At 53.7% G+C, this 26,744-nt stretch overlaps 2 protein-coding genes across 6 annotated transcripts; one reads left to right on the forward strand and one right to left on the reverse strand.

Moving 5' to 3' along the window:
- The first annotated feature begins 420 nt into the window (after nucleotides 1–420).
- Nucleotides 421–19,298, forward strand: LOC120235769 (cholesterol side-chain cleavage enzyme, mitochondrial). Of its 2 annotated transcripts, none has more exons than XM_039238238.1 (9): nucleotides 421–490; nucleotides 9,298–9,453; nucleotides 12,153–12,352; nucleotides 13,210–13,413; nucleotides 14,220–14,377; nucleotides 17,275–17,441; nucleotides 17,941–18,019; nucleotides 18,490–18,687; nucleotides 19,129–19,298. In XM_039238238.1, the coding sequence occupies exons 1-9, from the start codon at nucleotides 459–461 to the stop codon at nucleotides 19,258–19,260; spliced, it is 1,326 nt and encodes a 441-aa protein (XP_039094169.1). In that variant the 5' UTR covers nucleotides 421–458; the 3' UTR covers nucleotides 19,261–19,298. The 2 variants fall into 2 exon arrangements, with proteins under 2 accessions (XP_039094169.1, XP_039094168.1); XM_039238237.1 differs by lacking the exon at nucleotides 421–490 and adding an exon at nucleotides 5,701–5,969.
- Nucleotides 15,569–25,747, reverse strand: CCDC33 (coiled-coil domain containing 33). Of its 4 annotated transcripts, none has more exons than XM_039238239.1 (11): nucleotides 25,585–25,747; nucleotides 25,254–25,342; nucleotides 24,937–25,068; nucleotides 24,751–24,841; nucleotides 23,672–23,838; nucleotides 23,229–23,330; nucleotides 22,612–22,698; nucleotides 22,139–22,252; nucleotides 21,085–21,282; nucleotides 15,887–16,036; nucleotides 15,569–15,768 (listed from the first exon to the last, which is right to left on the reverse strand). In XM_039238239.1, the coding sequence occupies exons 1-9, from the start codon at nucleotides 25,742–25,744 to the stop codon at nucleotides 21,175–21,177; spliced, it is 1,050 nt and encodes a 349-aa protein (XP_039094170.1). In that variant the 5' UTR covers nucleotides 25,745–25,747; the 3' UTR covers nucleotides 15,569–15,768; nucleotides 15,887–16,036; nucleotides 21,085–21,174. The 4 variants fall into 4 exon arrangements, with proteins under 4 accessions (XP_039094170.1, XP_039094171.1, XP_039094173.1 ...); XM_039238240.1 differs by having other exon boundaries at nucleotides 15,570–15,768; nucleotides 15,887–15,977; XM_039238242.1 differs by lacking the exon at nucleotides 23,229–23,330 and having other exon boundaries at nucleotides 15,570–15,768.
- Nucleotides 25,748–26,744: the final 997 nt, after the last annotated feature.

Genomic DNA, 26,744 nt, shown 5'->3' on the forward strand with positions numbered 1-26,744 from the left:
AGGTGAAGGTCCAAGCCTATGAGTCATGGGGTGCAAGGCCTGTGTGCAGGGTTCCGAGGACAATGCCCCCTGACTTCCAATGACCCTACTGGGGGTCGAACTCATTGGACAGAGGTGGACTCTCAGAGAAGATGCCTCAGTGCCTCAGGGCAGACAGCTGGTAAGAGGCAGTGCCCTAGTCCGGGCCGGTTTTGTTCTGAGCTGCCATCTAACCCCTCCGGTCCTCTGCCTCCTTTGTTCTCCGGAATTGATCCTTCGATGGCTGCCTTGGAGAGTGGAGGATGGGCAAGACACCAGCAGGCTGTGGGTGGTGCCCTCAGCTAGCCTCAGTGAAGCAGTTCAGGGCACAGGACACACATATGGCACGGAAACTCACGGGAATGACAAGTGCCAGCTCTGGCTGGGCCAGCCGCACGGCCTCTCCCTCGGCAGGGAGGCCTGTCCACTTTCCTCCGGAGATGTGCTCTCTTCTACTTCCCGCCAGCCTTCTGTAAGTGCTCCTTCTTTGCCCTCTCCCTAGGGTTCTCACCTTCTCCCACTCCCACCCGTGGGGGCCCCTGAACTTCATCCTTCTCCTCAGAGGCTGGAAGCCTCTCTGCATCCTCGATTTTGTGCCACTACCCAGGACTCTGCCCTCTGTGAGGACAGTGCCCATGTACCCCTCCCCTTCGTGTCATCGCCCAGCCCAGTGCCTAGAATAGAGGGGTGAAGTGCTGCAGGGGTGGGAACAAATCAGTACACCTGTCCCCCCCCCACCATCTGGCCCCACACGACCACCCACCAAGGTGACCTTGAACCTTAGAGTTTTGAACTTAAAGGCGTAAGGCACGATCATCCCAATCACAGCATGTGAGGCGGCTTTTCTAAGACATGGTTCAGGAGCATTGAATAATACACGGAAAACGTGTATGCCTATTTTGGTGCAAACGCAGTAGCACACGTAACTGTGCAAACCCGACGACCACAGCTGTGTGCATAGACCACCTGAAGGGTTTCTGGGTCACTGTGGTGAGGTTTGCTCTCTGGATGCATTGAACCAGGAAGGCTCTGGCCCCCGGCGACATCAGCCATAGCGAGGCATGTGAGGGTCCCATGCTGATAATGTGGAAGATTGTTCCTCAGGGCAAATGACCAGCCTAAGCAGCCACTGACACTGGAGATCCGTCAGATCCCTCCCTGACGACCCTGTCACAGCTGGACGAGTCCCGCTGACATGCTCCGAACTTGCCAGCCTTCCGGGTGCTGCAGGGCTTCCCGCGGACTGGCCCAAATCGGGAGACAGTTAAGAAAGCTTCTAACATGAAAGACAGAGGCCAAAACAAACAGGAAAAGGAACCCAGAGGAAACAGGGACAACACAGAGAGAAAAAGAAAACAAACAAAAACAACCAAACAAAATTCCCAAACAACCAAACAACAACTGTATGATTAATATCTCTAGAGAGTTTTGAGGAGCCATTATGTCCATATTGTGTCCAGATACAGATACAGAAAGGGGCCTTAGGAAATTAAAAAAAAACCAAACTCAGATAGTGGAAATAAAAATTGCAACGGAGGGGGTGGGAGCCAAAGTAGGGGATCTCTCATTAGGCGGGATGAGAAGACAATGTAGCAGGGGAAGAGGAAATTAAAAATCAGTACCAGGTAAATCCAGGAAGTTCCTATATGAAGAACAGGAGTTCCAGAAGTAGGGAAGAGAGGAAACGGAGGGAGAAATTCTGAAATGAATTGTACAAGGACATGTCCAGAAATTTGAGGATGGGAGTTTCCAGATTAGAAGGGCTCCTGATGAGTTGGACTGTGTTGAGTCGAGAGTTCCATTCCCTGCTGGGAAGTGGCATCAGGGGTTGGGTGGGCCGGAGCAGAGGACTGCTGTCTTTCCTGATAAGCTTAGTAGTAACGTGACGGTCCGGTGCAGATGTTAGCCTAACGAGGCTGCAGGCCTCAGCTCTTCAAGCGCTAATGTGGGTGCTGCTGTGAAGGCAGTTTGCAGACGTGATTCAAATCCATAATCAGTTGACTTTAAGTAAAGATGATTATCCTAGGCAATCTGGATGGGCCTGATTGAACCAATTGAAGGGCCTTAGGAGCACAGTGGAGATTCCCCTGAAGGAGAAGAAATTCTATCTGTGGGCTGCAGCTTCCGTTTGTGCTAAGGGTCCAGGCTGCCCTTCTAACGGTGCCACCCATGGATTTCAGACTTGCCCAGCCAGCCCCACATTGCATAAGCCAATCCCTTATGCACCACTTACTAGTTCTGTTTCTCTGGTTGAACCTGGACTCCTGTATGTGCTAATTGAATCTTTATTTATTTTTATATTAAACATTTTTAATGTTTATTTAATTTTGCGATAGAGACAGAGTGTGAGCACGGGTGGGGCTGAGAGAGAGGGAGACACACAATCCGAAACAGGCTCCAGGCTCTGAGCTGTCAGCACAGAGCCCGACACGGGGCTTGAACTCACGAACTGAGAGATGATGACTTGAGTTGAAGTTGAACACTTAATTGACTGAGTCTCCCAGACACCCCAATTTATTTATTAAAATTTTTTTTAAAAATCTTTGTTTATTTTTGAGAGAGAGAGACAGAGCACGAGCAGGGGAGGGGCAGAGGGAGAGAGAGGGAGGGAGACATGGAATCTGAAGCAGGCTCCAGGCTCTGAGCTGTCAGCACAGAGGCCAACACGGGGCTCGAACTCAGGAACTATGAGATCATGTCCTGAGCCATTCGGACGTTTAGCCAACTGAGCCACCCAGGTGCCCCCCAACTGAATTTTTAAAGCACTCTAAGAATTACTTGGGGAAAAAAACTATACATGGAAGCAAAAATAAATAAAACTTCATTCCCTCAGGAAAAGAAAGAAGAAAACAGAGAAGTAATTTGCGAAGGGCTGGAAGGGAAGACATGAACATGTTTTTACCAGGGTTTATGTTTATCTCAGCGTGGTGGAGTCAGAGTTATTACAGCGCCCGTCCCCAGAACCTTTTGTTCAGCTCTTAACATTGAACATGACTCTGTCAGCGAGACTTTCTCTCTTTGGTTCCCAGAATATCTCCTTAATGCGTTCAAGCCTATATAGTAAGTTGGTTCAACAGTGATCCAACGTGGCCATATTAATTTAGGTGCAGAAAGGGGCGCCTGGGTGGCTTAGTTGGTTAAGCATCCAGCTTTCGCTTAGGTCATGATCTCGCGGTTCGTGGGTTCGAGCCCCGCGTCGGGCTCTGTGCTGACTGCCAGCTCAGAGCCTGGAGCCTGTTTCAGTCTGTGACTCCCTCTCTCTCTGACCCTCCCCTGCTCACGCTGTCTCTCTCTCTCTCTCTCTCCTAGAAATAAAATAAAAAAAAAATTAATTTAGGTGCAGATGATGTTTGAAATGTAGGAATGTCATAGACTTTTCCCAATATAATTGTTATCGTATCATTCAGAGTTCCTAGTTATCAAGAACAGAATTCAGTCCAGCTAGTATTTCCTAGGGGAGGGTTTATCGAGAGATACTGCATATGTCTATTTTGTACTGCGTATAAAATTTCGGGGAGGGTGGATAAGCAGGCTCGGATGGCTGGGTGTCAGGAGCGTCACCCAAATCCCATCCCAGGGCTGCCTTGGTGGCCCTGCACTGGTGCTCGCAGGTCTCACATGCTGTAGCTGGCCCTGGCCAGAGGTTTTTGCCGTCACCTGCGCCATAGCGGGTTTCACACGGCACTCCCCTCTTCGTGTCACTGCCTTCTCAACCAAAATTTCACGAGGGGACGTCTGCCTGGGGAGCCCCAGCCATCTGCCTGCATCCCAGTTACAAGGGACGCTGGGAAAGTGAGTTTCCGGCTTCTGCCTTGAGTGCTGAGTCATTAGTTGGAGAATCTCCAAAAAAACCCAATCTGTGAGCATTTGTGCCTGGGCAGCCCTGCCCTGGATACCCGGCAGCTTTTGATAAAAGCCAGGACCACATTCATCAGCTCCATATATACAGTGAGAGCCCACGGGCTGCCGGCCGGACCGATGTCCGGATATGGCAATGCTGTCACCATTGCTGGGACCCGCTGAGGGAACTGCCGCCCCTTCCCTGCCAGGTGGCAGTGCCCCGCACAGCTTCTGGGGGCCCAGGCTTCTCAGGGTGGGGTCAGGGTGGCCCATGTTCTGCCCCAGGGACTGTGCTCTGTCCCTTGACCCAGGGACTTCCTTCTCCTTCCACCTTAGCAGCAGGGAGCAGCACCAAGCTTGAGTCAGGTTTAACTCCTACTTAGTGAGGTTGTGTCCTCTTTCTAAAGGCCCGTTGTGCTTTATAGGAACAAGACTCTGTTAGAAAAAGATGATTTTTTTTTTTTACATTTTTATCGCGGTAAGTTATATTCCATAAAATGCAAATACCACACATTTGTGGCTCAGGTGATTTTTCACACATGTGAACAAACCAGTCAAGACAGAGAACATTTATAGCACCCCAGAAAGTTCTCTCTTGCCCTCTCCCAGTCATTACCCCACAAGAGAACCACTTCGAACACCACATGCTCATTTCGCCGATGCTGTGCTCCAAAGGCATGGGCTCTTCCGTGTCCAGCTTCTTTCACTCAACATTAAAGGCTCAGGAGATTTTAATTTTTCTTGTTTGTCCTTTCCTTGTGTTCTACAGTGAACAAACACAACTGTAATTTAGTTTGTTTTTTTGTTTTTGAAAAATTTTTAAATGTTTTTATTTTTGAGAGAGAGAGAAGGAGAGACAGAGAGAGAGAGAGAGAGAGAGCACGAGCCGGGGAGGGGCAGAGAGAGGGAGGGAGACACAGAACCCGAAGCAGGCTGCAGGCTCTGAGCTGCCAGCAGAGCCTGACGTGGGCCTCGAACTCGTGAATTGTGAGATCATGACCTGTACCGAAGTTGGGTCCTTAACCGACGGAGCCACCCAGGCGCCCCTGGTTTATTATTTATAGATAGTATCTTTAAAATAATGATAAGTCCTGGGGCACCTGGGTGGCTCCGTCGGTTGAGTGACCCACTCTTGATTTTGGCTCAGGTCATGATCTCACAGTTCGTGAGAATGAGCCCCACTCTGTGCCGACAACGCAAAGACTGCTTGGGTTCTCTCTGTCTCTGTCTCTCTCTCTCTGCCCCTCCCCTGCTTACGCTCTCTCTCTCTCCCCCCAAATAAATAAATAAACATTAAAAAAATGATAAACATACCTACCATTTTCAGAAAATAATAGTTTTTTTAACTAAGCAGAAAAAGTAGAACTTTAAAAATCAGGGAGCTATACAAAATAATCACACACGCTGCCCCCCCTCCCCAAATCAGTAACGGAGCCGCAACAAAGATGCAGGCTGCCCCAAGCTGCAGGGTCTGACCTCTGGGCCCCCAGTGTCCGCATATCTGAGGAATGTCTGCCCGTGGCTGGGTCCTACAGCAGGGCTCAGCTGGAGGCCCAGCACCCCAGCAGAGGAAAGGCACAAATCTGCACCATTTCAGGGGTCTGCTGGAGTTATAGTGAGGACAGAGGCAGGGGCGTCTTCCTGTGCTTCGGAAAGCCTCTCTGGCTGCAGAAGTCCCAGACGGAGTCTCAGCACCCCACGTCTGGGAGGGGCCGTGTGGGTTGGAGCCAGCAGGCGAAGGAGAGAGAGGCTGACCACTTAGCTCACTTAGCCTTGAGTTACTGCTTATAAGCTGGGCCGCAGGGGCCCAGGGCCAGAGTCACCCTGGCAAGCAGGGACAGCATGCTGGCAAAGGGGCTCCCTCTTCGCTCAGCTCTGCTCAAAGGCTGCCAGTCCTTCCCGAACACCGCACGGGAGGGTCCGGGGCATCCCTGGGCACCTACTGGGGACGGGGCCGGAATCTCCACTCAGATTCCTCGCCCCTTCTCTGAGATCCCCTCCCCTGGAAACAATGGCTGGCTAAACCTGTACAATTTCTGGAGGGAGATGGGCTCGCAGAAAATCCACTATTACCAACTCCAGAACTTCCAGAAGTATGGCCCCATTTACAGGTAAGCCTGGCAGATTGTGGGGTTGGTGGGATAGGGTAGAGGGGTGCCCATCCTAGATATAACAGGGCTCAGTTAGGAAAAACCGCTTAAAGAGGGAGGTCTCAAACATAAAGCCATTCACATCAACTTACACTCAAGAAATGGGGGATGATCAATCTGCTTACAGGCTCAAAAAAAACAAAAACAAAAACAAAACAAAACAAAAAAACCCACAAAAAACCAGCCAGCAACTCAAGAGATTTCTCAACAGAGAAAATATCAGACATCGCACAACGGGTTTCACACAGCCCCTTCCCCCAAAGTCCTGCCCTCGGATCCAGGCTCTCATCTGCTCCTGACCCTGTTCCCGGCCTGGGGCTGGTGGCAGAAGGGAGAAGGCTTCCCAGCCAATGGGTCCCCTCCCAGCCTGACTGGGGGAGGTGCCAAGAGCTGAAGCCCTTTAACTGCCTCCCTGCCTCTACTGCCCTCATGACACCTTGGAAGGTAAGTTTGTCATCCGGGCTGGGCGCTGGCGCTGCGGGAGGAACTGAAGCTCAGAGAGGAAAGGACTCTTGCCCTGGTCTCCTGCTGAGGTGCGGACCTCACTCCTCACCCCTCAGCCCTGCTCTGGAGCAGCTCATTTGTCCCTTCCACTCAGCCTGGCTAGAGACCCTCTTCTCCAGGCATCTGCTTTGGTTTCTGCCAGAAGGAAGGGGCCTTTGGTCTTTTAGTTTCTGAATGTGCCCGCACCTCCCACCCTGGGGTGTTGGGGGGCGAGGGTCTGCGGGCTGCCCCTGGTGAGAGTCCTCACTTGTTCTGATTTAGGGCTTCTAAAGTGCATAGCCTTCAAGGCACATCTGGGTTCTGTTCTGAGCAGATACTTAAGGGAGGGGGAGGTGGTGGAGGTGGGGGCAGGGAGGGGACACCAGGAAGATCGGTGCATTTTCCTCTAAGTGAAAAGGTCAGGCTGGGTAAAGAGCATTGATAGGAAATGTTGGCTGGCTTGAATGTGGGGTGGGGCGGGAGGGCAGGGGTTTTTGTGGAGGGGTGCAACTGCTCATTCCTCAGGGTTCCTTCCTCCTCCTCTCCCGCAAGCCCCTTTTAAGTCTAAAGTGCTTTTGTATAACTGGTTGGAGGCAGGGAGCCCCCCAGACTGAGCACCAGATATAGGAGAAGATTGCTCTCACTTCAGGGAGATCTTTCCATATTCCCTGCTTCCTTTGCCCCTCCCCCTTCCCTGCTTCTTCTCCTTCAGTAGGGAGGTAGGGACTCGGGTAGGAAATCGTGTTTTATCAAGCCTCTTCCTTTTTCTGAATCACTATCATCTGAGCCTCTCAACACGTCCTTGAATTTGATGTTAACCACTCACATTTTACAGATGGAGAAACTGAGGCCAGGAAGAAGTCCCTTCCGGGGTCTTGCCAAGGTCACGCAGCTTGTCGGGACAAAGCCAGGGCTATCTTTGGGACCCTAATTGTCTTGACTTCTAGTTCAGTGTCACCATTATGTTCTAACTTATGGCCCAGAAGGGATACATCTCTGAATAAATGAGAATAAAGTATTCAGAAAATACAGACAAGCACAAATGGAAAATTACAATCAGACACAACCCCAATTTTGGTAATATGTATATTTTTTATTTTAGAGAGAGAGAGTACATGATGTTGGGGGAAGAGGGGCAGAGGGATAAGAGAGAATCTCAAGCAGGCTCCACACTCAGTGCAGAGCCCAAAGATGCGGGACTCAATCTCAGGACTCTGGGGTCCCGACCTAAGCAGACGTCAAGAATCAGACGCTCTACCTAGTGAGCCACCCAGGCGCCTCTCAATTTTGATAATATTTATGTAACATTAAGAATGTGAATATATTATGCATGCTATTTGGTGGGGTCCTACAACATGTGGAGGACTTCTCTCCTCTTTTCTCTCTTTAATATAATTTTAAAAGGCAGCATCGTAGTCCGTAGTGTGCATAAGCTGTATGATTGTAGCCACATCTTTAAAGTGGACATCTAGCCGTCTCTGGGATTTTTCCTATTAGAAGCGAGGCTTATCCATCAGGCAGCATTGTCACGCATCAGGTCACTGCCTTGGGCTAGATTCCCAGAGTTGGAATTGATAATAATAGCAGTTCAAGGATTTTGCTGAGCTGGGTGGGGGGATGGAGCCATTGGTGTGAGGATGCTTGGTAGCTGGAAAACCACTGAGGGGATTTTCTGGGAGGCCACAGACGAAGCCCAAGGGGACTTGGGAAGGTGGGCCGGGGTGCAATGGGTCAGTGGTTAATGAGGGCCCTCTCCCTCTCCCTTCTTCCTCTTTCCTCCCCTCCTCCCTCCTCCCTCCATCTCTTTGAGCAAGGGGGAGGGGAGAGAACTTGGCTGGTACCTGTATATTTTTATATTTTGTCTTATAGTGTATCTTGAACCAACTTTCTTATACAAAAGGCAGACGCAAGGAAGAAGTGGACTTTTCTGCTGTCTCCCCACAGTTGTGTTTTATGCTTTTTAATTTTTTATTTGTTTTAGTTAGCGCACAGTGCGGTATTAGTTCCAGGAGCAGACTTCAGGGATTCATCACTTACATGGAACACCCAGTGCCCATCCCAAGTGCCCTTCTTAGTGCCCATCACCCATCTAGCCCATCCTTCCACCCACCTCCCTCCATCAACCCTCTATTTGTTCTCTGTCTTTAACAGTCTTTCGTGGTGGTGTTTTAATAGAGACTATCTGCGAGGGGCTTGTGACATATCTATGCCCGAGGCCTGATATTTTACCATGGTTTTGTTTGAATAGACGCAAAGCACTTTGTTGGAATCTGAGGAGAGGCTAGGTGGCCACCCCCAGAATTTCAGTCCTAGAGCCTAGAAGGGACTGGCTGGCCGGGTGTATGGAATGCCTAGAAAGCTACACTGAGTCCCTCCATTGGTGATAGGACCACGCTGTTTCTGAGCTCTGCGGTGGGTGCGAGGTGGGGAGGGTGCTGAGGTTGTGGACGCACAGGAAGAAGAGCCAGGGAGTGAGGACTTGATGGTCCGTGGCAGACCCTGGGTGGGGGTGAGCTTGTCCTGAGCAGCAGTCACATCCATAGACTTCATCACCTTGTCCTTCAGCAACCCTGTGAGACAGGTACTGTATCTCCATTTCATAAAGAAGGCAATGGACTCAGAAGGGGTGAGTGCCTGGCCTCGGGTCACACAGTGAGGAGTGTTGTGGAACTGGGCGCTCTCAGGACTGTTTGCTCTGCAGTCTCGGCCATGAGGCGGTTATATACGAGCCGGCCCTGTCCTGATTGCCCAGAGCCTGTGTGGCTCTTCTGGAATCCACCCTAGCCTGTCTCCTCCGTTCCTCCAGGGAGAAGCTGGGCAGCATGGAGTCGGTTTATATCATCGACCCTGAAGATGTGGCCCGTCTCTTTAAGTTCGAGGGTCCCACTCCAGAACGATATTCTGTCCCACCCTGGGTGGCCTATCACCAGCATTACCAGAGACCCCTCGGAGTCCTGTTGAAGTGAGTCCTGGGCCATCTCTGGGGGGCTGGAGGGAGATGATGGGCAGCCATGGCATGGGGCCTCTGTGCAAATCCCTGGCGTCTTCCTGTCGCCAGAAAACAGCTGCTGGGGAACTGCTCTGCCAGCCTTCGGGGGAGCACTCAGGCTGAAGATCGTAATGAATAAATAAAGATCTAGAACAGTTCTCATTTATTGGTTCATGCATTAAGTCCCAACTTATTGAGTACTTGCTATGTGCCAGGCTCTGGGGTACAGTGACAGGTAGGCAGGGCCCCACCACTGTGAGTCTAAAGAGGCAGTGAGAAACGTGGACAAGTCGGTGTAGGTAAGTGTAATGGACATGGTTGTCCACCACATTGCTCATCAGAAATTTTAAACGTGACCATGTCAAGCGTTGCCGAGGATACAGAGAGATGAGAGCTCTCATGGCTGGTGCGCGGGAGTGAAAGCTGGTGCCACTACTTTGGAAAACAGTTGGGCACTGCCTCCTGTGGCTGAGTGTTCACACACTCAAAAATAAATAAATATTAACAATTTTTTTTAAAAAAAGTTGAAAACAAGTATACATTTATTATCATTATTTTAACATTTATTTTTGAGAGACTGAGACAGAGCGTGAATGGGGGAGGGGCAGAGAGAAAGAGACAGAATCTGAAGCAGGCTCCAGGCTCTGAGCTGTCAGCACAGGGCCCGACTCGGGGCTCGAACCCACGAACTGTGAGATCGTGACCTGAGCTGAAGTCCAGGGCTCAGTCGACTGAGCCTTTTTTTAAATTTATTTTTTATTTTTTAATTTACATCCAAGTTGGTTAGCATGTAGTGCGATAATGATTTCAGGAGTAAATTGCAGTGATTTATCCCCTATGTATAACACCCAGTGCTCATCCCAAGTTTCCTTCTTAATGTCCCTTACCAATTTAGCCCATCCCCTCCACCCACAGCCCCTCAGCAACCCTCAGTTTGTTCTCTATATTTAAGAGTCCCTTAGGGCGCCTGGGTGGCTTAGTCGGTTAAGCGTCCGACTTTCGCTTAGGTCATGATCTCGCGGTTCGTGGGTTCGAGCCCCGCATCAGGCTCTGTGCTGACTGCCAGCTCAGAGCCTGGAGCCTATTTCAGAGTCTGTATCTCCCTCCCTCTCTGACCCTCCCCTGCTCACGCTGTGTGTCTCTCTCTCTGTCTCCTAGAAATAAAAATAAAAATATTAAAAAAAAAAAAGAGTCCCTTATGTTTGGTCTCCCTCCCTGTTTTTATATTATTTTTGCTTCCCTTACGTTCATCTGTTCTGTATTTTATTTATTTATTAAAAAATAGTTTTAATCTTTATTTTTGAGAAAAAGAGAGAGACAGAGCATAAGCAGGGGAGGAGCAGAGAGGGAGACACAGAATCCAAAGCAGGATCCAGGCTCTGATCTGTCAGCACGGAGCCTGATGTGGGGCAAATTCAGGAAATGTGAGTTCATGACCTGAGCCAAAGTCGGATGCTCAACCGACTGAGCCACCCAGGCGCCCCTGTTTTGTATTTTAAATTCCACTTAAGTGTGAAGTCATATGATATTTGTCTTTCTCTGACTGATTTCGCTTAGCATAATACCCTCTAGTTCCATCCATGCTGTTGCAAACGGCAGCATTTCATTATTTTTGATTGTTGAGTAATACTCCATTGTATATATACACATCTTCTTTATCCATTCATCAAGTATACATTTTTTTAATGTTTTTTTAAATTTACTTTTTATTTCTGAGAGAGAGAGAGAGAGAGAGAGAGACAGCATGAACAGGGGAGGGTCAGAGAGAGAGGGAGACACAGAATCCGAAGCAGGCTCCAGGCTCTGAGCTGTCAGCACAGAGTCTGATGCGGGGCTTGAGCCCACAAACTGTGAGATCATGACCTGAGCCAAAGTCGGCCACGTAAATGACTGAGCCACCCAGGTGCCCCTTGGACATCAAGTATACATTTTTAACAGTATATAAGACTACTTATAGAATAGATAAAACTATATACAAAAGCAAGCAAAGGAGTCAGGGTGGTCCCCTTGGCCAGGGAGGCAGGATGTGGGCATATGTAAGTTACCGCCAAGTTCCTAGTTTTCATGTCACCTGGTGAGTTTGCAATAATATCTTTATAAACAGGCAAAGCCGTCAAACTACAAAGAGGGCTCTGCGTGGATCTCTTTCCAAGTATGGTCATAAGTGGAGCTTTATCATCAGCCTAGTTCAGGGCACCTGAGATCCCCCACTGACGTCAGTGGCAGGACATCCTGGGGGGGGTGTGGAGGAGGAGAGACTGGCCAGCATGTCTGCGCAGGGGCCGAAAAGGTGAAGTAGAGGGGCGCTGGAATGGCGGGAGGTGACCATCAGCCAAGAGGAAGGCAAAGGCATGCCTACCGCCGAGGTGAGGCAAATACTAGAGGATCTGAAAGTTCCTTAGAAGCTCTAAGAATAGGAGTTCTTGGCCACAGCAGCAGCAGGGGTGGGGACAGGGGGGAGGTCGGAGGGGCTTGTTCTTCCCGCTCTCTGTCTTCCTGCCTCCAGGCCAGGCAGCAGCTGGGAGATGGAAGGCCCAGGGTGTCGGGGGTGAAAGTGAGTGCCGGGCTCTGAGCTGTGGCTCAGCCTCCTGGGAAAGCCGAGTCGGCCCCCTCTGGGTTTGGCAGGCCTGGAGTTTGTGGCTCTCAGGGCCTGAGGGCCTGTGTTTTCTCAGGAAGTCAGGAGCTTGGAAGAAAGACCGACTGGCCCTGAACCAGGAGGTGATGTCTCCAGAGGCCGTAAAGAACTTCATTCCCCTGCTGGACCCAGTGTCTCAGGACTTTGTGAAAGTCCTGCACAGGCGCATCAAGACGCAGGGCTCTGGAAAGTTCTCAGGGGTCATCAGTGCCGACCTGTTTCGCTTTGCCTTTGAATGTAAGGAGATTGTTTCTGCCTGGCAGGGGTCCCGTGGGTGGGAGAACCCAGCCTCCTACCTTGAGACCCAGCACAGATCCTGAAGGAGCATTGGGATTGGCTTTTGGGATGGGCTGCTGGACTCATCCATCCTCTCCCTCTCTCTCTCCTGGGACCCTGACCTTCGAGGTCTGGGAGGGGAAGGGTGGGTCGGGTGGTTAACCTAAATTGGGTATTTGAGGATATGTAGGAGTTTTATAGACGGGGTAAGGAGGTCAGGAGGCATGGGAAGAGGGAATGGTGCATGCAAAGGCCCTGCGGCTTAATGGGGATCCTGTAATCACTGCAGGAGATTTGGGGTGCCCAGAGTTTGGTATGAAGTCAACATTCAAAATCCTGACCAAGTAGGCAGGAAACACTTGAGGCGGTTGTGATTTTTTAGGTCCAGCCAGAGGGGGTCTTGGATGGCCAATCCACTTTCCCATGTGCCCTGTTTCAGGAGATAGCCGATTCGGTCACATGTAGATGAGAAATTGATCTCTCTTCCAAGAAGGAAAGCCCAGAGGCTGCTCAGGGTGCTGTCGGAGGCTGGGTGGAGCAGTTTCAGCCCTGTCTGGGCACTTTCCCAGCTCCGCGGGAGGCCTTGCTTCCCACCACCGTTTGCAGGGTCTTGCACATGTCCCTCTGACATGGCCCCCAGAGGGCAGCCTTCCCTCAGTCCTGCCTTTCAGCCTTTTGGGACTCAGGCCTCAGTTTCTTTCCTGGAGGAGCCTGAGGCTGGGTGCAGGAGATCCTGCAGGTTGGCGGGAGTGGGACTCCTGGAAGCTGAGGCCCTTAGATGGCCAGGCTGGAAGGGGCCCTTCTGCCTCCCCCTGCAGCCATCACCAATGTCATGTTCGGGGAGCGCCTGGGGATGCTGGAGGAGATGGTGGACCCCGAGGCCCAGCGGTTCATCGACGCTGTCTACCAGATGTTCCACACGAGTGTCCCCATGCTCACCTTACCCCCAGACCTGTTCCGTCTGTTCAAGACCAAGACCTGGAAGGACCATGTGGCTGCATGGGATGTGATTTTCAATAAAGGTGAATGCCACTTAGCCAAGTCTGGGGGCCAGGAGAGCCCTGTCTACCCTGGAGTGTGGGAACCCCAGGCCTGGGATGGGGGGAGAGAGGTAAGAGATCTTTGCTCTCTGGTGGGCAGGGAGAGGAGGCAGGAAGGCTTTGGAAGCCCTGTCCATGGTGGGCTAAAGACTGGCTGTTGGAGATGGTTAGAAAGAGGATCAAAGATGTTCGTCATATTCTTCTAAGGAGCCCAGCGTCTCCAGCGGGTTAAGGACTGGTGCTCCAGACACAGGTGTGCTTGGTGACAGATTAGGACTTTGGTGAGAGAGATCGGTAAGGTAGGGCGGAGAAGGCAGATTGGGGTGGTGGTGACCTCAGACCCGGAACCAAATGCCACCTCTGTCTCATGACACCCTTGTGACGTTGTGCAAGCCACTACCCTCTTCTGTTTCCTTCTCTGGAAAATGGGGATGATATCACCTCCCCCCTGGAGCTGTGGTCAAGAATGAAGGGCTTGGTGGGGGGAAGGGAGAGATGGGCATGGAGGGGGGCACTTGGGGGGATGAGCACTGGGTGTTATGTGGAAACCAAGTTGACAATAAACTATTTTGATAGTAAAAAAAAAAAAAAGAAGAAGAAAGTAAAAAAAAGCGCATTTAGCACAGTGTTAAAAAAAAAAAAAAGAATGAAGGGCTTGGCAGAGAGTGTGGGCTCAGTGAAGTGGCAGTCGAGCAAGCCGGGCTCCTGAGCCCCCAGGCCCTTGGCGCCACCTCTCCCCTTCCCTCCCACCTGCAGAGAGCTCACTCTTCCTTTCCCCTCCTGCACAGCGGAGATCTACACCCATAACTTCTACTGGGACCTGAGGCACAAGAGAGATTTCAGCAGTTACCCGGGCATCCTCCACCGCCTCCTACGAAGCAACAAGCTGCTCTTTGAGGATGTCAAGGCCAATATAACAGAGATGTTGGCAGGGGGTGTGGACACGGTGAGGGGGCCAAAGGCACATCCCGCCCCCTCCTGCGCCCTGTGCCCCCTTCCCCACCAGTCTGCCTCGTTGCTGGAAACCCTACCCATGTGGGGTGGGTCACCCTTTCTATGGTTGCGTTTCTTAAATCCTAATTCTCTGGAAGGGCCGGGTCGCACGGTCACCCATGGAGCATGCCTTCAGGCTGCTCCGCCATTTTTCTTGGCCTGTGAGAAGGGAGCGACAGGGCATAGGCTGCGGGCCTGGGTGGTGCGTCGAGTCTTCGAGGGTGGGGTGCCCCAAGCTAAGGTGGAGGACACGGGAGGAAGGCGGGCAGGACTGCAGAAGACCTGGGAGCCAGTAGAACATCCTCCCCTCCCAGACCTTGGTCCCCCACGGTGCCCCCAGTGTCCGAAGGCATGCTGTGTGGTGTCTCCCTCAGGCCCTCTCCACAGGCCGTACAATCCCCCAGAAACTTCTTGAATGTCAAAATATCTCTGGCCTGTGCACGGTCCCTTTGACCAATATCTCGAACTTTCCCATGCCACCGTGATAGTGAGGGTTTGTTATTTAGTGTTTGTGGAGCCTCAGTTGTGATTCAGGCATTGAGACCATAAGGATGAATTCCATGGCCCTCAAATGTCCCAAGTGGCTTGGGAAGGAAGGGCCTATCAGTGTGCCAAGGCTGTTATTTATTTTCTCACAGTTCTGGAGCTAGGAGTCCAAGATGCAGCAGGTGGCTGGGTTGGTTTCTTCTGTGGCTTCTCTTTGGCTTGTAGATTGCTGTCCTCTCCCTGTGTCTTCACGAGATCTGTGTGCGCACACGTGTCTGTGTCCTGACCCCTTTGCATCGAAGCACACCAGCCCTGTTAGATCAGGCTCCATCCATATGACCCCATTTTACCTTAGTTCACTCTTTAAAAAAAATTTTTTTTTAATGTTTTATTTATTTCTGAGAGAGAGAGAGACAGCGTGAACCGGGGAGGGTCAGAGAAAGAGGAGACACAGAATCTGAAGCAGGCTCCAGGCTCTGAGCTGGCTGTCAGCACAGAGCCCTACGTGGGGCTCGAACCCATGAACTGTAAGATCATGACCTGAGCTGAAGTCAGACGCTTAACCGACTGAGCCACCCAGGTGCCCCCCTTTAAAAAAAGGTTTTTTTTTTTTAAATGTTTTATTTATTTCTGAGAGAGACTGACAGCATGGACAAGGGAGCGTCAGTACCTTAGTTCACTCTTGAAAGGCCCCACATCCCTGTACTGTCACGCTGTGAAGCGACGCTTAGGGCTTCGGCATATGAACTTGGCAGGGACGCAGCTCAGCCCGTGACAAGGAGGCTGTGTGTGCATGGATGACCACCACGCCATGTTGTAGGGCCAGCCGGCCGGGTGGTGTGCTGGGTACTGGCGGCGCTGAGGAGGGGAGAGAAAATGTGGCCTTGAAGGACAGGGAGAGCACCCCATAGGGGAGCTAATATTCAGCGTGTGTCTTAAAGGCTGTTGCTGGGAGGCAAGGGGACCAGGGAGATACCTGTGCAAAAGCCCTCGCTGTTTCCTGTTCCCGTGTTTCTGTTGGGCTCTAGCAGACGATTGTTGGTCTCTGGGACAGGATGCAGATGAGCCTTTGAGCACATTTTAAACATAGTTCATTGTCAATTACGTAGGCAATGAAACTGCTCCCCTGCAGCAAAGCACAGCTAATATTTACTAAGCGTGTCCTAGATGGCAGGCAGGGTCCTAAACTTTTCACATGTATTAACTCATTTAGTATTCACAGACAACACTACGAGATACGTTACTATATTCTTCTGTTTTAGATGCAGAAACTGGGGCCCAGAGAGGTTAGGTAACTTAGTCAAGGTCACACAGCTGGTAACTTAGTTGAGCATCGTATTAAATATCTCCCAAGTACCTAGTTTGTGTCAAGCCTTGGAGGTAATAAGGCAAATACACAGATTTGATCTGAGCCTTAAAGGAGGAGTAAATCTTTGCTTCCTAGGTTTGAGAAGGAGGATTCTAGAACGAGAAAAGACCATGAGGAAGATTTCTGGGCTTTGAGAGCTGCGTGTAGCTCAGTGCAGCTAGAGCATTAGAGGGCAGGGGGGTTGGGAGCAGTAGGCAAGTGTTGGGGGGACCTCATGGGTCAGGCAAGAGCTTCCTGGGACAGGTAAGGCTTTCAAGCTGGGAAGTGACTGCATGGCACTTTTTCCCGAGGGCTCCTGCTGGGAGGAAGGAGGAGACAAAACTTAGACCCTTGATCAGATAGCAGCATGTCCTGGCCCTGGGAGGGAGGGCTGCTTCAGCCTGGGGTCCCACCCCTGAAGAATCTGGGACTGTGGGGTTTGAGGAGAATCACTCACACCTTCAGTGAAGGGCTAATGGTCACTGCCTCTGGCTAATACTGAGATGGGCTGATTCATCCTGGAATAGACTGCGTGCTAAGTGCAACACGATGGAAAACGGGTCTGATTGCTCTGGTTTCAGTACCTTTGGGCCTCACGTTCTTTTCTGTTCCCATAGGCAAATGCTAATGTTTGGGGAAGGTCTATCGGGAGAGGGATGGAGGGGCAGTCATTTGGGAGTACAGCCCTTGCAGAAGTAGAATTTGGCTTCCCAAGGCCTCTGGAGTCGTCCGGAAGGCGGCACCGGCTATATGGGTGACTCTACCGGCTGGGGAAACGGGTGGGCTCTGGTGACATCAGAGGGACAAGAGCTGCCCCAAACACTCCTGCCTGGGTGGTGGGCAAGGCGTTTTGGACATTTGCCCATCGAACTGTGTTTTGCTTTTGCGGATGGTGGTCTCCGGATGCAGGGAGGAGGGTAGACAGAGATTCTTGGAAGCGGAAACTTAGCATGGCTTTAGAGGCCTCAGGAGTGACAGGTGCTCCTTGTCTTCTGCACCCCCATGCTCCCTGCCAGACGTCCATGACCCTGCAGTGGCACCTGTATGAGATGGCCCGCAGCCTGAAGGTGCAGGAGATGTTGCGGAAAGAGGTCCTGGACGCCCGGCGCCAGGCCCAGGGAAACATCAGCGCGATGTTGCAGCAGGTCCCTCTGCTCAAGGCCAGCATCAAGGAGACACTGAGGCAAGCCCAGCCCTCCTGTGCCCGCCCACCTCACCCCCCCAAATCCCTGGGCAGGGCATAAGGGAGGGGGTTGGCAGCAGGAAGTGAGAAGTCTGGGGAGATCGCTGGGAGCAGGGAGGAAGGAAATAAGAGTACAGGTCCCCAGATCCCCCAGGGGCGCTGGAGCTGGGGCTCAGATGCTTGCTGGGTGCAGGGGCTCTGTCCAGACCTCAGGGCATCGGTTTCCTTTTCTGTTGTTTTAAAGTTTATTTATTTATTTTGAGAGAGAGAGTGAGAGAGAGAGAAACAGAGCCACCACCAGCGGGGGAGGGGAAGAGAAAGGGAGAGAGTGAATCTCAAGCAGGCTCCGCGCTGACAGCTGAGCGTGGAGCCCTACATGGGGCTCGAACTCATCAACGAGGAGATCATGACCTGAGCTGAAATCAAGAGTCGGACGCTTAACTGACTGAGCCACCCAGGTGCCCTGGGGCATCAGCTTCTGAATGCCTTCCTCTGGCAGACTCCACCCCATCTCGGTGACCCTGCAGAGATACCTTGAGAATGACTTGGTTCTTCGAAATTACATGATTCCTGCCAAGGTGGGTGCAGTGGCAGGGGTGAGGGGGGCGTTGGGGGAGTAGAGTGCAGTTGCACACGGATGGTGGCGATGAGGGTTTCCATCCCCTCCGGAGCTGGCTGGTGCGGCCGTCCAGGTGGGAATAAAGGGCAGGGCTACTGGGCACAGTGGGCGATGATCTCTGGACTGCTGCTGGAGCCCAGGGTTAGGAGGGAGGCCCCACTGGCTGCCTGGGTCTCGGGAGCCCTCTGGGGCTGAGGAAAGGGCTGGACAATCCCTGGGCCTTCCCCGGCCTTGGGTCTTCAGTCCTGCCCATTTGATGGGTGAGGCTCAGGGAGGGGTGCGAACTTTTTCAAGGTCACACAGTAGGCGCTGTCCTGTGCTGGGAAACTGGGCAGCCTGGCTGGGGAGTGGAGGCGAGGAAGCTGAGTTAATGCTCCTGGCTGTGAGTAGATGAAGCCTCTCTCAGCTCTCTGCCCGCCTTGTCCCCAGACATTGGTGCAGGTGTCCACCTATGCCTTGGGCCAAGACCCCACCTTCTTCCTCAATCCGGGCAAGTTCGACCCAACCCGATGGCTGAATAAAGACAAGGAACTCATCCACTTCCGGAACCTGGGCTTTGGCTGGGGTGTGCGGCAGTGTGTGGGCCGGCGGATTGCTGAGCTCGAGATGACCCTCTTCCTCATCCACGTGAGTCCAGCTGGGGACATCTGGCCACCCTGGGCTGGCCATGGCCCTAATGAAGGCACTGACCCTCCTACTCTCATCTGTGTCCGGAACCCAGGGAGTACAGGGCTGGGGACATCTGTCTCCCATTACCTGCCCTCCTCCTCCCTGACAGTTTTGAGCTAATCTACTTATTGCCCATCGGTGCCCACTGGTCATCTGTTCCCACAAAGCGGCGATGGGATGGGAATGGGGTGGGACAAGGTTTTGCAGAAGCTAAGGCTAACCAAGGGGACAGAGGCCCCAGTGGTGCATTTGCAGGCACTGTGCAGGGTAACTAGGAGCTGGTGGCCCCTTGGAGCTCCTCCAGTCGCTCATGACAGGTGACACATACAGGTGAATGAGCCTAGCCCCGGGGGGACAGCCCCTCCCCCCTCCCCTAAGCCCACCACCCCTCTTTTTCAGATTCTGGAGAACTTCAGAGTTGAAATTCAACATCTCAACGATGTGGGCACAACATTCAACCTCATCCTGATGCCTGACAAGCCCATCTTCTTCACCTTCAGGCCCTACACCCAGGACCCACCCCAGGTGTGATCAGAGAGGGTGGACGCTGCCTCTCCCACCTCTCAGGCCAGCAGGGGTGCTGGAGGAAGGTCAGGGTGGAGCCCATGGTCGTGTCTGCTCTTCAGTCCTCTGTCCCCCTTCCCTGCTCCTTTGGGACCAGCTCTGAGAAGAGAAAGTTGGCCAGGGCACCCCTCTTTCACGCCACCTCTTCCCCTTCTCCTCCTGCCCCATGAAGGCAATAAACAGCTGAACTGTGTGAACTGTCCTCATTTCTGTCTGACCCCCCAAGGGTCCTGTGGGGATAGATGTTCTCTGACCTGGTCAACAATGGGATCTGAGCATGAATGGGAGACCCAGGGCAGCTGAACTTGAAGCCAATTCCCAGTGGGATCAAGAGCCAGTAGGATTAACCTCCTTGCTGCCTGGGGCTGGGGCAAGGTAAAGCAGGTGGTGGGCTATTGCTACTGGGCAAAGAGCTACTGGGGCAGCGGGCAGAGGGACAAGGGACCTGCCTTCTGTTGAGGGAACAGGGTGGTCTGAGAGGTGTGGGTCCACCTTCTGGGCAGGCCCACCTGTCTGGAATGAGGCTCCTGCAGGACTCTGACGGGCTGAACTCGGGGTGGGAGTTCCCTGTGGGGCCATGAGGACTTCCTGCCAAGGTCCAGCTACAGCTTGAGGGCATGTCCAGGGCTGAAGCCTGTGAGTGAGGGTCTGGTGTGAGGTGGCTGATCTAGAGACTAAGAGGTCAGTATACTTGCTTTACCCCACCTGATCGTTCTCTGGGCTTCCCCAGGCCTCGACTTCCTGCTCTAGGGAGATGATGTGCCCACTTGTCCAGGCTCTGGGCAGTAGGAGGGAGGCCGGGGCTGACCTTTGGTGCGTCATTTGGACCGCCTGACACTGGTCCCAGTTTTGGCCCCCTGACCCCCTCTGAGTTCTATAACTCCTGACCAGGTGCCTGGTCCCTCCCTGCTCTCTCTGCTCACCAAGTCTAAGTCCTGCGGGCAGACACAGGAGCTAGTCCCACTCAGGACAGTGGCCCTGCTGCCTTGGTCTCTCCTACCACCATCTGCACATTCTGAGTCCACTCTTGGAAACTTTCTACTTTTCCCACCATACAATCATCCTTCTTGTTGGCCTTCTCTCTCTTTCTTGCTTCCTTTTACTTCTCTGGGTCCCAGTTGTCTTTGACTCAGAAATGTTAGAGCTGGAAAGGGCACTACCATCAAAGAAGTCAAGCTCTGCATGGGATAGATGGGGAAATGGAAACCCAGAGAGGTTGCTTGGGTCACTTAAGGTCACACAGCATGTTTATAACTAGATTCCAGGCCTTCCCACTCTCAGCAGAGGGCTCCTTCCCCTGGCCCCCATCTGCTTTTCTGTCCCTGGCTATATATGGACACAACATTGCCAGTTCAGCTTAGCCCTGGTTAACGGGCTACTTCATACTAACATGTAACTGATTGCCACAGGCAGGCTTTAAGTCTTTCCCTTCTTGAGAAACAGATAAATCAAACTTGAAAGAAGGGATTTCAGATATGAGCTGTCTGGAGGCAAGTGGAAAGTCCCAGCCTCCCTTACATCTCCCAACAGAGCTAGCCTCAGGTGGTCTCATTTCATCTGACGGTCTTGAAGGAGCTCATCTCCCTGGCTTCTGCTTTGGAAGGGCTCTTCTCCCCCACCCTCCTGGGTCCACTGTAGCCTTCAGCTCCCCCAAAATGGTAGCTTCTGGGACAGGCAGGAGGCTATAAGCCTGCAGCAGAGGGCCCAGGCCCAGAGTGGGGTCTGGAAGGAGGAAGCTGGGCCCCCTAGGTTGCCCCACTCTAGGAAAGAGGCGAGTGCTCTCTGACTTACAGCGTTTAATGAAGTCTTGGGAGGGTGGAATGAGAATCCCCCCTGCACGCAGAGAAGGAGGCCTGCTCCAGCACTCAGGTCTGCAAAGACTCAGGTCTTCTGGGAGTTTGAGGGCTTGTTGAGCTTAGTCTCTACGCTGGGCATCAAGGGGTCCAGCTTCGAGGGGCGCCTGTTGTCCTTGGAGAGGGCCAAGTAGTTCTGTGGTATGCAGAGCAAAGTGAGGCAGGTATGCCCCTGCCTCTGGGGGCGCGGGGCGACCCATTAAAGTGCTTCTTGCCCAGTCATGCCGCAGAGGATCCAAAACACAGTGGGCTGTGACTTCACAAAGGTTTCCGAACCCGGTTAGCCACGGCAAGGGCATGCCCGATGTCTCCAAGAGCCCCCACATCTTAGCAGGTGACTTTGCAAAGGTAGCCCAGTATTCTCTGTCAGTGTCCCTCCCCTCCCCGCATCCCATCCTATTCCGGCCTTTCCAGGAGCCTGGAGATGAGCAGAACACTGATGGCTCAAGGGCAGGAACCATGGGGGTGGTGGGGGCTGCTCTGGGGGACCTGGGAGCCTGGAGCTGAGCTTGAGGGGAGCTGCGAACAGGCCTATCGGTGCTTAGGAAGCTGGCAGCAGCGTTCCTCTCTGGCTACACGCTCCTCTTTCTGGCAGGGGTGCAGCCCTGCAGTTGCCCAAGAAGGTGAGCTCATGGGAGAAACCCTCCCCCCCAGGTGCTAAGGAGCTGTGTGGGGGCCACAGCTACTCGGCCCATGCTAATGGACAGCCAGTGCCAGAGCGTTCCAGAAATGCCTGGACAACCCCCACCCACGGCCATCCCCCCTTGATCCCCACCACCACCCGTGGGGCATCTCAACGATGCCTTAAGCAGGTGGGACATGGAGACCAGGCGAGGGCTTCTGGTGGTAACAGAGCAGAAACTGGGACTCCCAGTGGGTAGCTGGTCCCCCGCATAGTTCTCCTCAAGGCCAGGCGACTCGGGACTGGGGCGGGAGTGGCCGCCAGCCCCACTGCCTGACCCCCAAGGAGCTTGTCCTGAGGGATCACTCACAGGCAGGTTGGTGGTGATGGAGTTTGAGGGTTGCCCCAAGCCATACTCTTGCTCCTGCAGCCGAGTGGCTAAGTCCTGCTTCTCTCGTCCCCAGCGTCGGGCCGAGTCCTCTAACTGTGGACACAGAGAGGGACAGATGGGGCACTGTGGGGCAGCAGGACCTGAGATCCAGGACAACCAGAACCTGAGCCTCCTCTCTGGTCAGTGGGCAAAACCCTGGGCCATGCGGGCTTTCTACCTTCTGGAGAAAGGCATGGCAGGGGTGGGTGGGCAGAGGCCAAGTCACTGTCTAAGACACAGATGGACCTTCTCTGAGTTCCAACAACATACTTGAGCCCTGACCCTCCGTCCACACTGATCCAGGACTCTGGTCATAGACTGAGCCACAACCTTGGTCACGCTTCGAGCCTGACCCTGGTCCAAGGCTGAGAGGTGAACCTGCCCAGTCTCACTGACGCTGGCACCTCACCTACCTGGCTTTCCAGGGATAGGATCCGGCTCTGAGCTCGTTCCAGCTTGGCCAGAAGGTTGAACTTGTCTGAAGTATTGCCAAGGAGATCCTGTGGGCAAAGCAGAAACCCCCACGCGTGGGCTCAGGAGGCCTTGAGATACTGAGGGAGAAACCAGCCAGGTCTGAGTTCCAAACTCGGCTCCCTGATTCAGAGCCTTAGACCCAGGGCCAAACCCTCATCTCAAAGTTGACCTGATGCAGCGTGTGCTTTTTTTCCGCAGCTGTTCTCCCCCACGGAGTTCGGTTCTATGGCGTTTCTGCACATCAATCTCTAAGTGTAAAATGCACTAGGCGGCACCTGTCAGTGCACAGAAGGGAATCCTGAACGGGGAATCTTTTTGTAAAGTGAAGAATCCTTGTGCCCCCGCACTTCACCTAGATGTCCATGCACTGGGTGCGCTTTCAAACAGAACTCACCTCCCGCAAGTCCTGGGGTGAAGAAACCTCTCCCGTGCCCCCTGCCCACCCCTTGCTGGAGTTCCAGATGCGTTGTCTTTCAGTTTGCGTCAGGAAGGGGCACCTGCGGCAGCCTTGGAGACGGAGTGGGGCCGGGGCGTTTCCGGGGCCAGGGGCACCCACCTGTACCGGCAGGGTCTCTGCGCCCTTGGAGTGGCCTGAGCCATCTGTCTCCTGCAGTCTCTCTGCCAGGTCTCCTCCTGCACCCAACTCCCTGGGGTCCACCTGGGATGGGGGGAAAAGGGCTCTCCACGGCTGCACCAGCCAATCCTGGGAAATGCTCCAGGAGGCTTGTGGGGAGTCCGAGTGTGGGCCAGCAAAAGGGGTCAGGGGTCAAGGGTCAAGGGTCAAGGGCCACTTGGGGGCTTGCTTTCTCCCAGGCTGCTAAGATGAAGGCAAAAGTGGCGCTTTGACACCCGTATGTGTTCCCCGGAAGAAAAGAGGCAGGCCTGAGAGCTGGCCCTCCAAGAGGCCCTGGGAAGCCCAGCCCCTGGCCTTGGTCTTCAACTTGGATCGTGCTGAGTGACTGCCGAGTACCGGGCCAAGCCTGTGCTGGTCGCTCTTACCGGCAGGGCCTGCTGCTGCAGAATGATGGGGGTCGACTGGTGGCGGTTCTTATCCAGCTCTGCCCGCAGCCTGGAGTTTTCTGCCAGCAGCACGGAGTACAGGTCCAAGGGCAGGTTCTCTCTTGCAGGCCCCGGGGGAAGGCCGGAGGTGGAGAGCGCAGGGAAGGCTGCAGGCATGGCCACAGGTGCTTGAGAGCTGGGCTTTCCTGCCCGCATGTCCCCTGCCTCATCCGCCCCAGCATTTTGCTCCGTTCTGCCCTTCCTCTGTTCCCAAGCCCTCAATGGCTCCCTGCCGCCGCCGTCTTAGGATCAGATCTTTATAATCTGATGGCAGTGTTCTCCATGAGCATGCCCGCCATTTGCCCTGGGTCTATTTTAGCTCTTCACCTCTCTCTTTTCCCCCTTCTCTGCTGGGCTTGTTGCTCCCTGGCCCTTTGCTCTCCCTAGGTTACCTTCTCTCTCCTCCCACTCCTGGATGACCTCAGGGCTCCTGAAAGGCAGCCCCTCCTCTCGCATTCTTTTTCAAAGGCCTTCTGAAATGCAGCCCCCCAGCACACCCCCATGCGGAGAAGGCTGAGTACAGGGCTGGGCATGAAGGAGTGAAGTTGTGCAGATGGCTAAGGGTACTTGTCTGCCTGGGCTGGCTGATGTGGGGTGAGCTGGTTGTCCCCTGCCGGTCAGAGCCATGTCAGATTGGCAGTCTTAAGGGGCTTCGGTTAACATGAATGGAGAGAACACACAGGTATTGTTTGTTTTGTAGAAGCAGACCCGTTGAAGACGTGGGGAGATGAGGAAATAATGTGGAGGATTCTGGCAGCCCCTCTTCTCAGGGCAACCCCTGTCTGATCACCCCAGTCTGCACGGCCTCTCCTGTGGGGGTCTGAGCATGCCCTGGGCTCTAGCCTGGCTCACACACTGTCCCGATCTGTCCTGAGGGGCTCCCTGGCAGGAGAAGGGAGCCCAGTGGACCTTTGGGAGCCCGGCCCTCACTGCCTTTGCCCCAGTTCTGCTCTGGAAGCAGATGCTCCAGGAAGGATGGCCCCCCCGGGGATGGGACAAAAGCTGGGGAGCAGACTCACCCACGTTGGGCTTTCCCTGCTGCCTGGTGAGCAGGGGCTCCTTCCTATCCCACAGCTTGTCCTCTAGCACCCGCTCCATCTTCTCAATCACCTGGAGGGCAGGGCACAAAGGCGGGGCTGGCCTGGGGGCTCTGTACCTTCCCATCAGGGGCTGGCGCCTGGGGGGCCCGCCCCTCTGGCACCTGCCTTCTCCTGGTGCCGCACGGTCTCCTCCAGCAACTTCATCTTCTGCAGCTTGTCCTGGTACCGCTTCAGCAGCGCAGCCTGTGGCCGCTGAGCCTGGTGCAAGAGGAGCAGCTCCTTCTCACGATCATTCTTCTGATAGCGGTGGGGGAGGGAAGGGAGTGTGGAAAGAAGGGGTGCCTGGGGTTACTGTTGTCCCCTCTGCCAACTCTCCAACTGCAGTGTCCCCTTCCCTCTACGCCTCTCTCCCTTCTGCTTGCAGGCACCTCTCCGGACAGCCCCCCGGCTCCCTTCCCCTCTGTCCCCCAGCCCCAGCTCACTCGAATCAGCTCATTCTGCAAATGCTGCACTTTGTCCCGCAGCTTCTTCATGTCCAGCTCACTCAGCAGCAGTTTCTGCTTCATGGACACTGAGGGGGGGGGCGGGGGAGGGGAGGAAGCAGGCTCAGGGAGGGGGCATCTCCTAGCTCAGCACAGTTGGGGACAGAGGCAGGGGCTTGAGACAGGGCTGGAGTCTCCCATCGAGGGGAGGACCCTGCTGGTGTCCAGGAGCGGGCACACCTGGGAAAGGCTCTTGGCCACCCTGACCCACAGTTCAGAGCCTGGGCTCAGACGGGCACCCAGAGGCTCTCGGTGACCTGTACCCCCTCACCCAGATTCTGGCCCTTGCTGGCGTCGTCCTGCTCCTCTTCCACCTCTCCCTGGGCTAGCTGGCTCCTCAGAATGTGGTTCTCTGCCTCCAGGACGCTGATCTGTTTCCGCAGCGATAAGATGTCCTCTGCCATCTTCTGCATGGCCCGCTGGTAGTTCATCTCCTGTGGATTCCAGAGCTCAGAGCCGGGTCCCAGATCGCGCGTGCACCCACACTTAGAAGTCAGTGGGGAAGTCACTCCCAAGGCCAACGAACAGAGTGAAACCCAAGTTGTGCCCTTGAGTCTGAGCAACTCCTTCTAGGGGTGGTTATGATCTGGTCTCCACCCTTCCTGGCCATGGGAGAGCAGGCACGCCAGTGGTCTCTCCCAGGGGCCGTGTCTCCTCCCCGTGATGTCACCGGGCAGGGACCCGGGGCTGGCACGCCAGCTGAGGGAGCCCAGTGTGGCAGGGACTCTAGAGCACCTGGGGGGGCCGGGTTTCCAGGGCCTGGCTAGAGCCGGGCCACTTTCCTGTCTTCTCCCTTCCCCTTTCTCCCTTTTTTTGACTGCTGTCCTTACTCATGTCGCCCAGGAAGACTTCAGAAATCCCACTGAATGCTACCTGGAAGCGGAGCCCAGGGGTGCCTGGGTGGCTTGGTTGATTGAGCGTCCAGCTTCGACTCAGGTCATGATCTTACGGTTTGTGGGTTCAAGCCCCGTGTCGGGCTCTGTGCTGACAGCTAGTCTTTGGATTCTGTGTCTCCCTCTCTCTCTGACCCTCCCCCACTCATGCTGTCTCTCACTCTCTCAAAAATAAATAAAAACATTAAAAAGAAAAAAAAAAGAAGCAGAGCCCAGGCCCAAGCACCCCCACCATTCCAGGGGGGAAGAGACCTGGGGTAGGCCCAAGAGACCCGGATAAAGACTTGGGTCTGGGCTGGGATCCAGCTACAAAATCTAGGTGATGAGGTGGAGCCAGGATGCTGGGCTCTCTTGTTAGGTGAGGAGTAACGATGATACTAATATTGGGTGCTTACAGAGCATCGAAGGTGTTGCAGGTTAGCCCCACCTCCTTTATTTAGTTCTCACACGGAGCCTCCCATTAAGCCTGTTAGCATCTGCATTTTACTGATGAGGAGACCAAGGCCGAGAGAGGTACCAATGTCACTGTGTCACAAAA

The sequence above is a fragment of the Hyaena hyaena genome, unplaced genomic scaffold, assembly GCF_003009895.1.
Source record: "Hyaena hyaena isolate Hyena2069 unplaced genomic scaffold, ASM300989v1 scaffold_137, whole genome shotgun sequence".
Taxonomy (NCBI): Eukaryota; Metazoa; Chordata; class Mammalia; order Carnivora; family Hyaenidae; genus Hyaena; species Hyaena hyaena.

What these genes read in the sequence shown, in the direction of transcription:
- LOC120235769 (XM_039238237.1), top strand. Translation starts at nt 5,701, where the DNA reads ATGCTGGCAAAGGGGCTCCCTCTTCGCTCAGCTCTGCTCAAAGGCTGC. An exon ending in AGCATCAAGGAGACACTGAG is followed by an intron (nt 17,442 to 17,940) that starts GCAAGCCCAGCC and finishes TTCCTCTGGCAG; the next exon opens with ACTCCACCCCATCTCGGTGA. An exon ending in ATTACATGATTCCTGCCAAG is followed by an intron (nt 18,020 to 18,489) that starts GTGGGTGCAGTG and finishes CCTTGTCCCCAG; the next exon opens with ACATTGGTGCAGGTGTCCAC.
- CCDC33 (XM_039238239.1), bottom strand. Translation starts at nt 25,744, where the DNA reads ATGAACTACCAGCGGGCCATGCAGAAGATGGCAGAGGACATCTTATCG. An exon ending in CAGAGACCCTGCCGGTACAG is followed by an intron (nt 22,699 to 23,228) that starts GTGGGTGCCCCT and finishes CTTTGCCCACAG; the next exon opens with GATCTCCTTGGCAATACTTC. An exon ending in TCCTATCCCTGGAAAGCCAG is followed by an intron (nt 22,253 to 22,611) that starts GTAGGTGAGGTG and finishes CTGTGTCCACAG; the next exon opens with TTAGAGGACTCGGCCCGACG.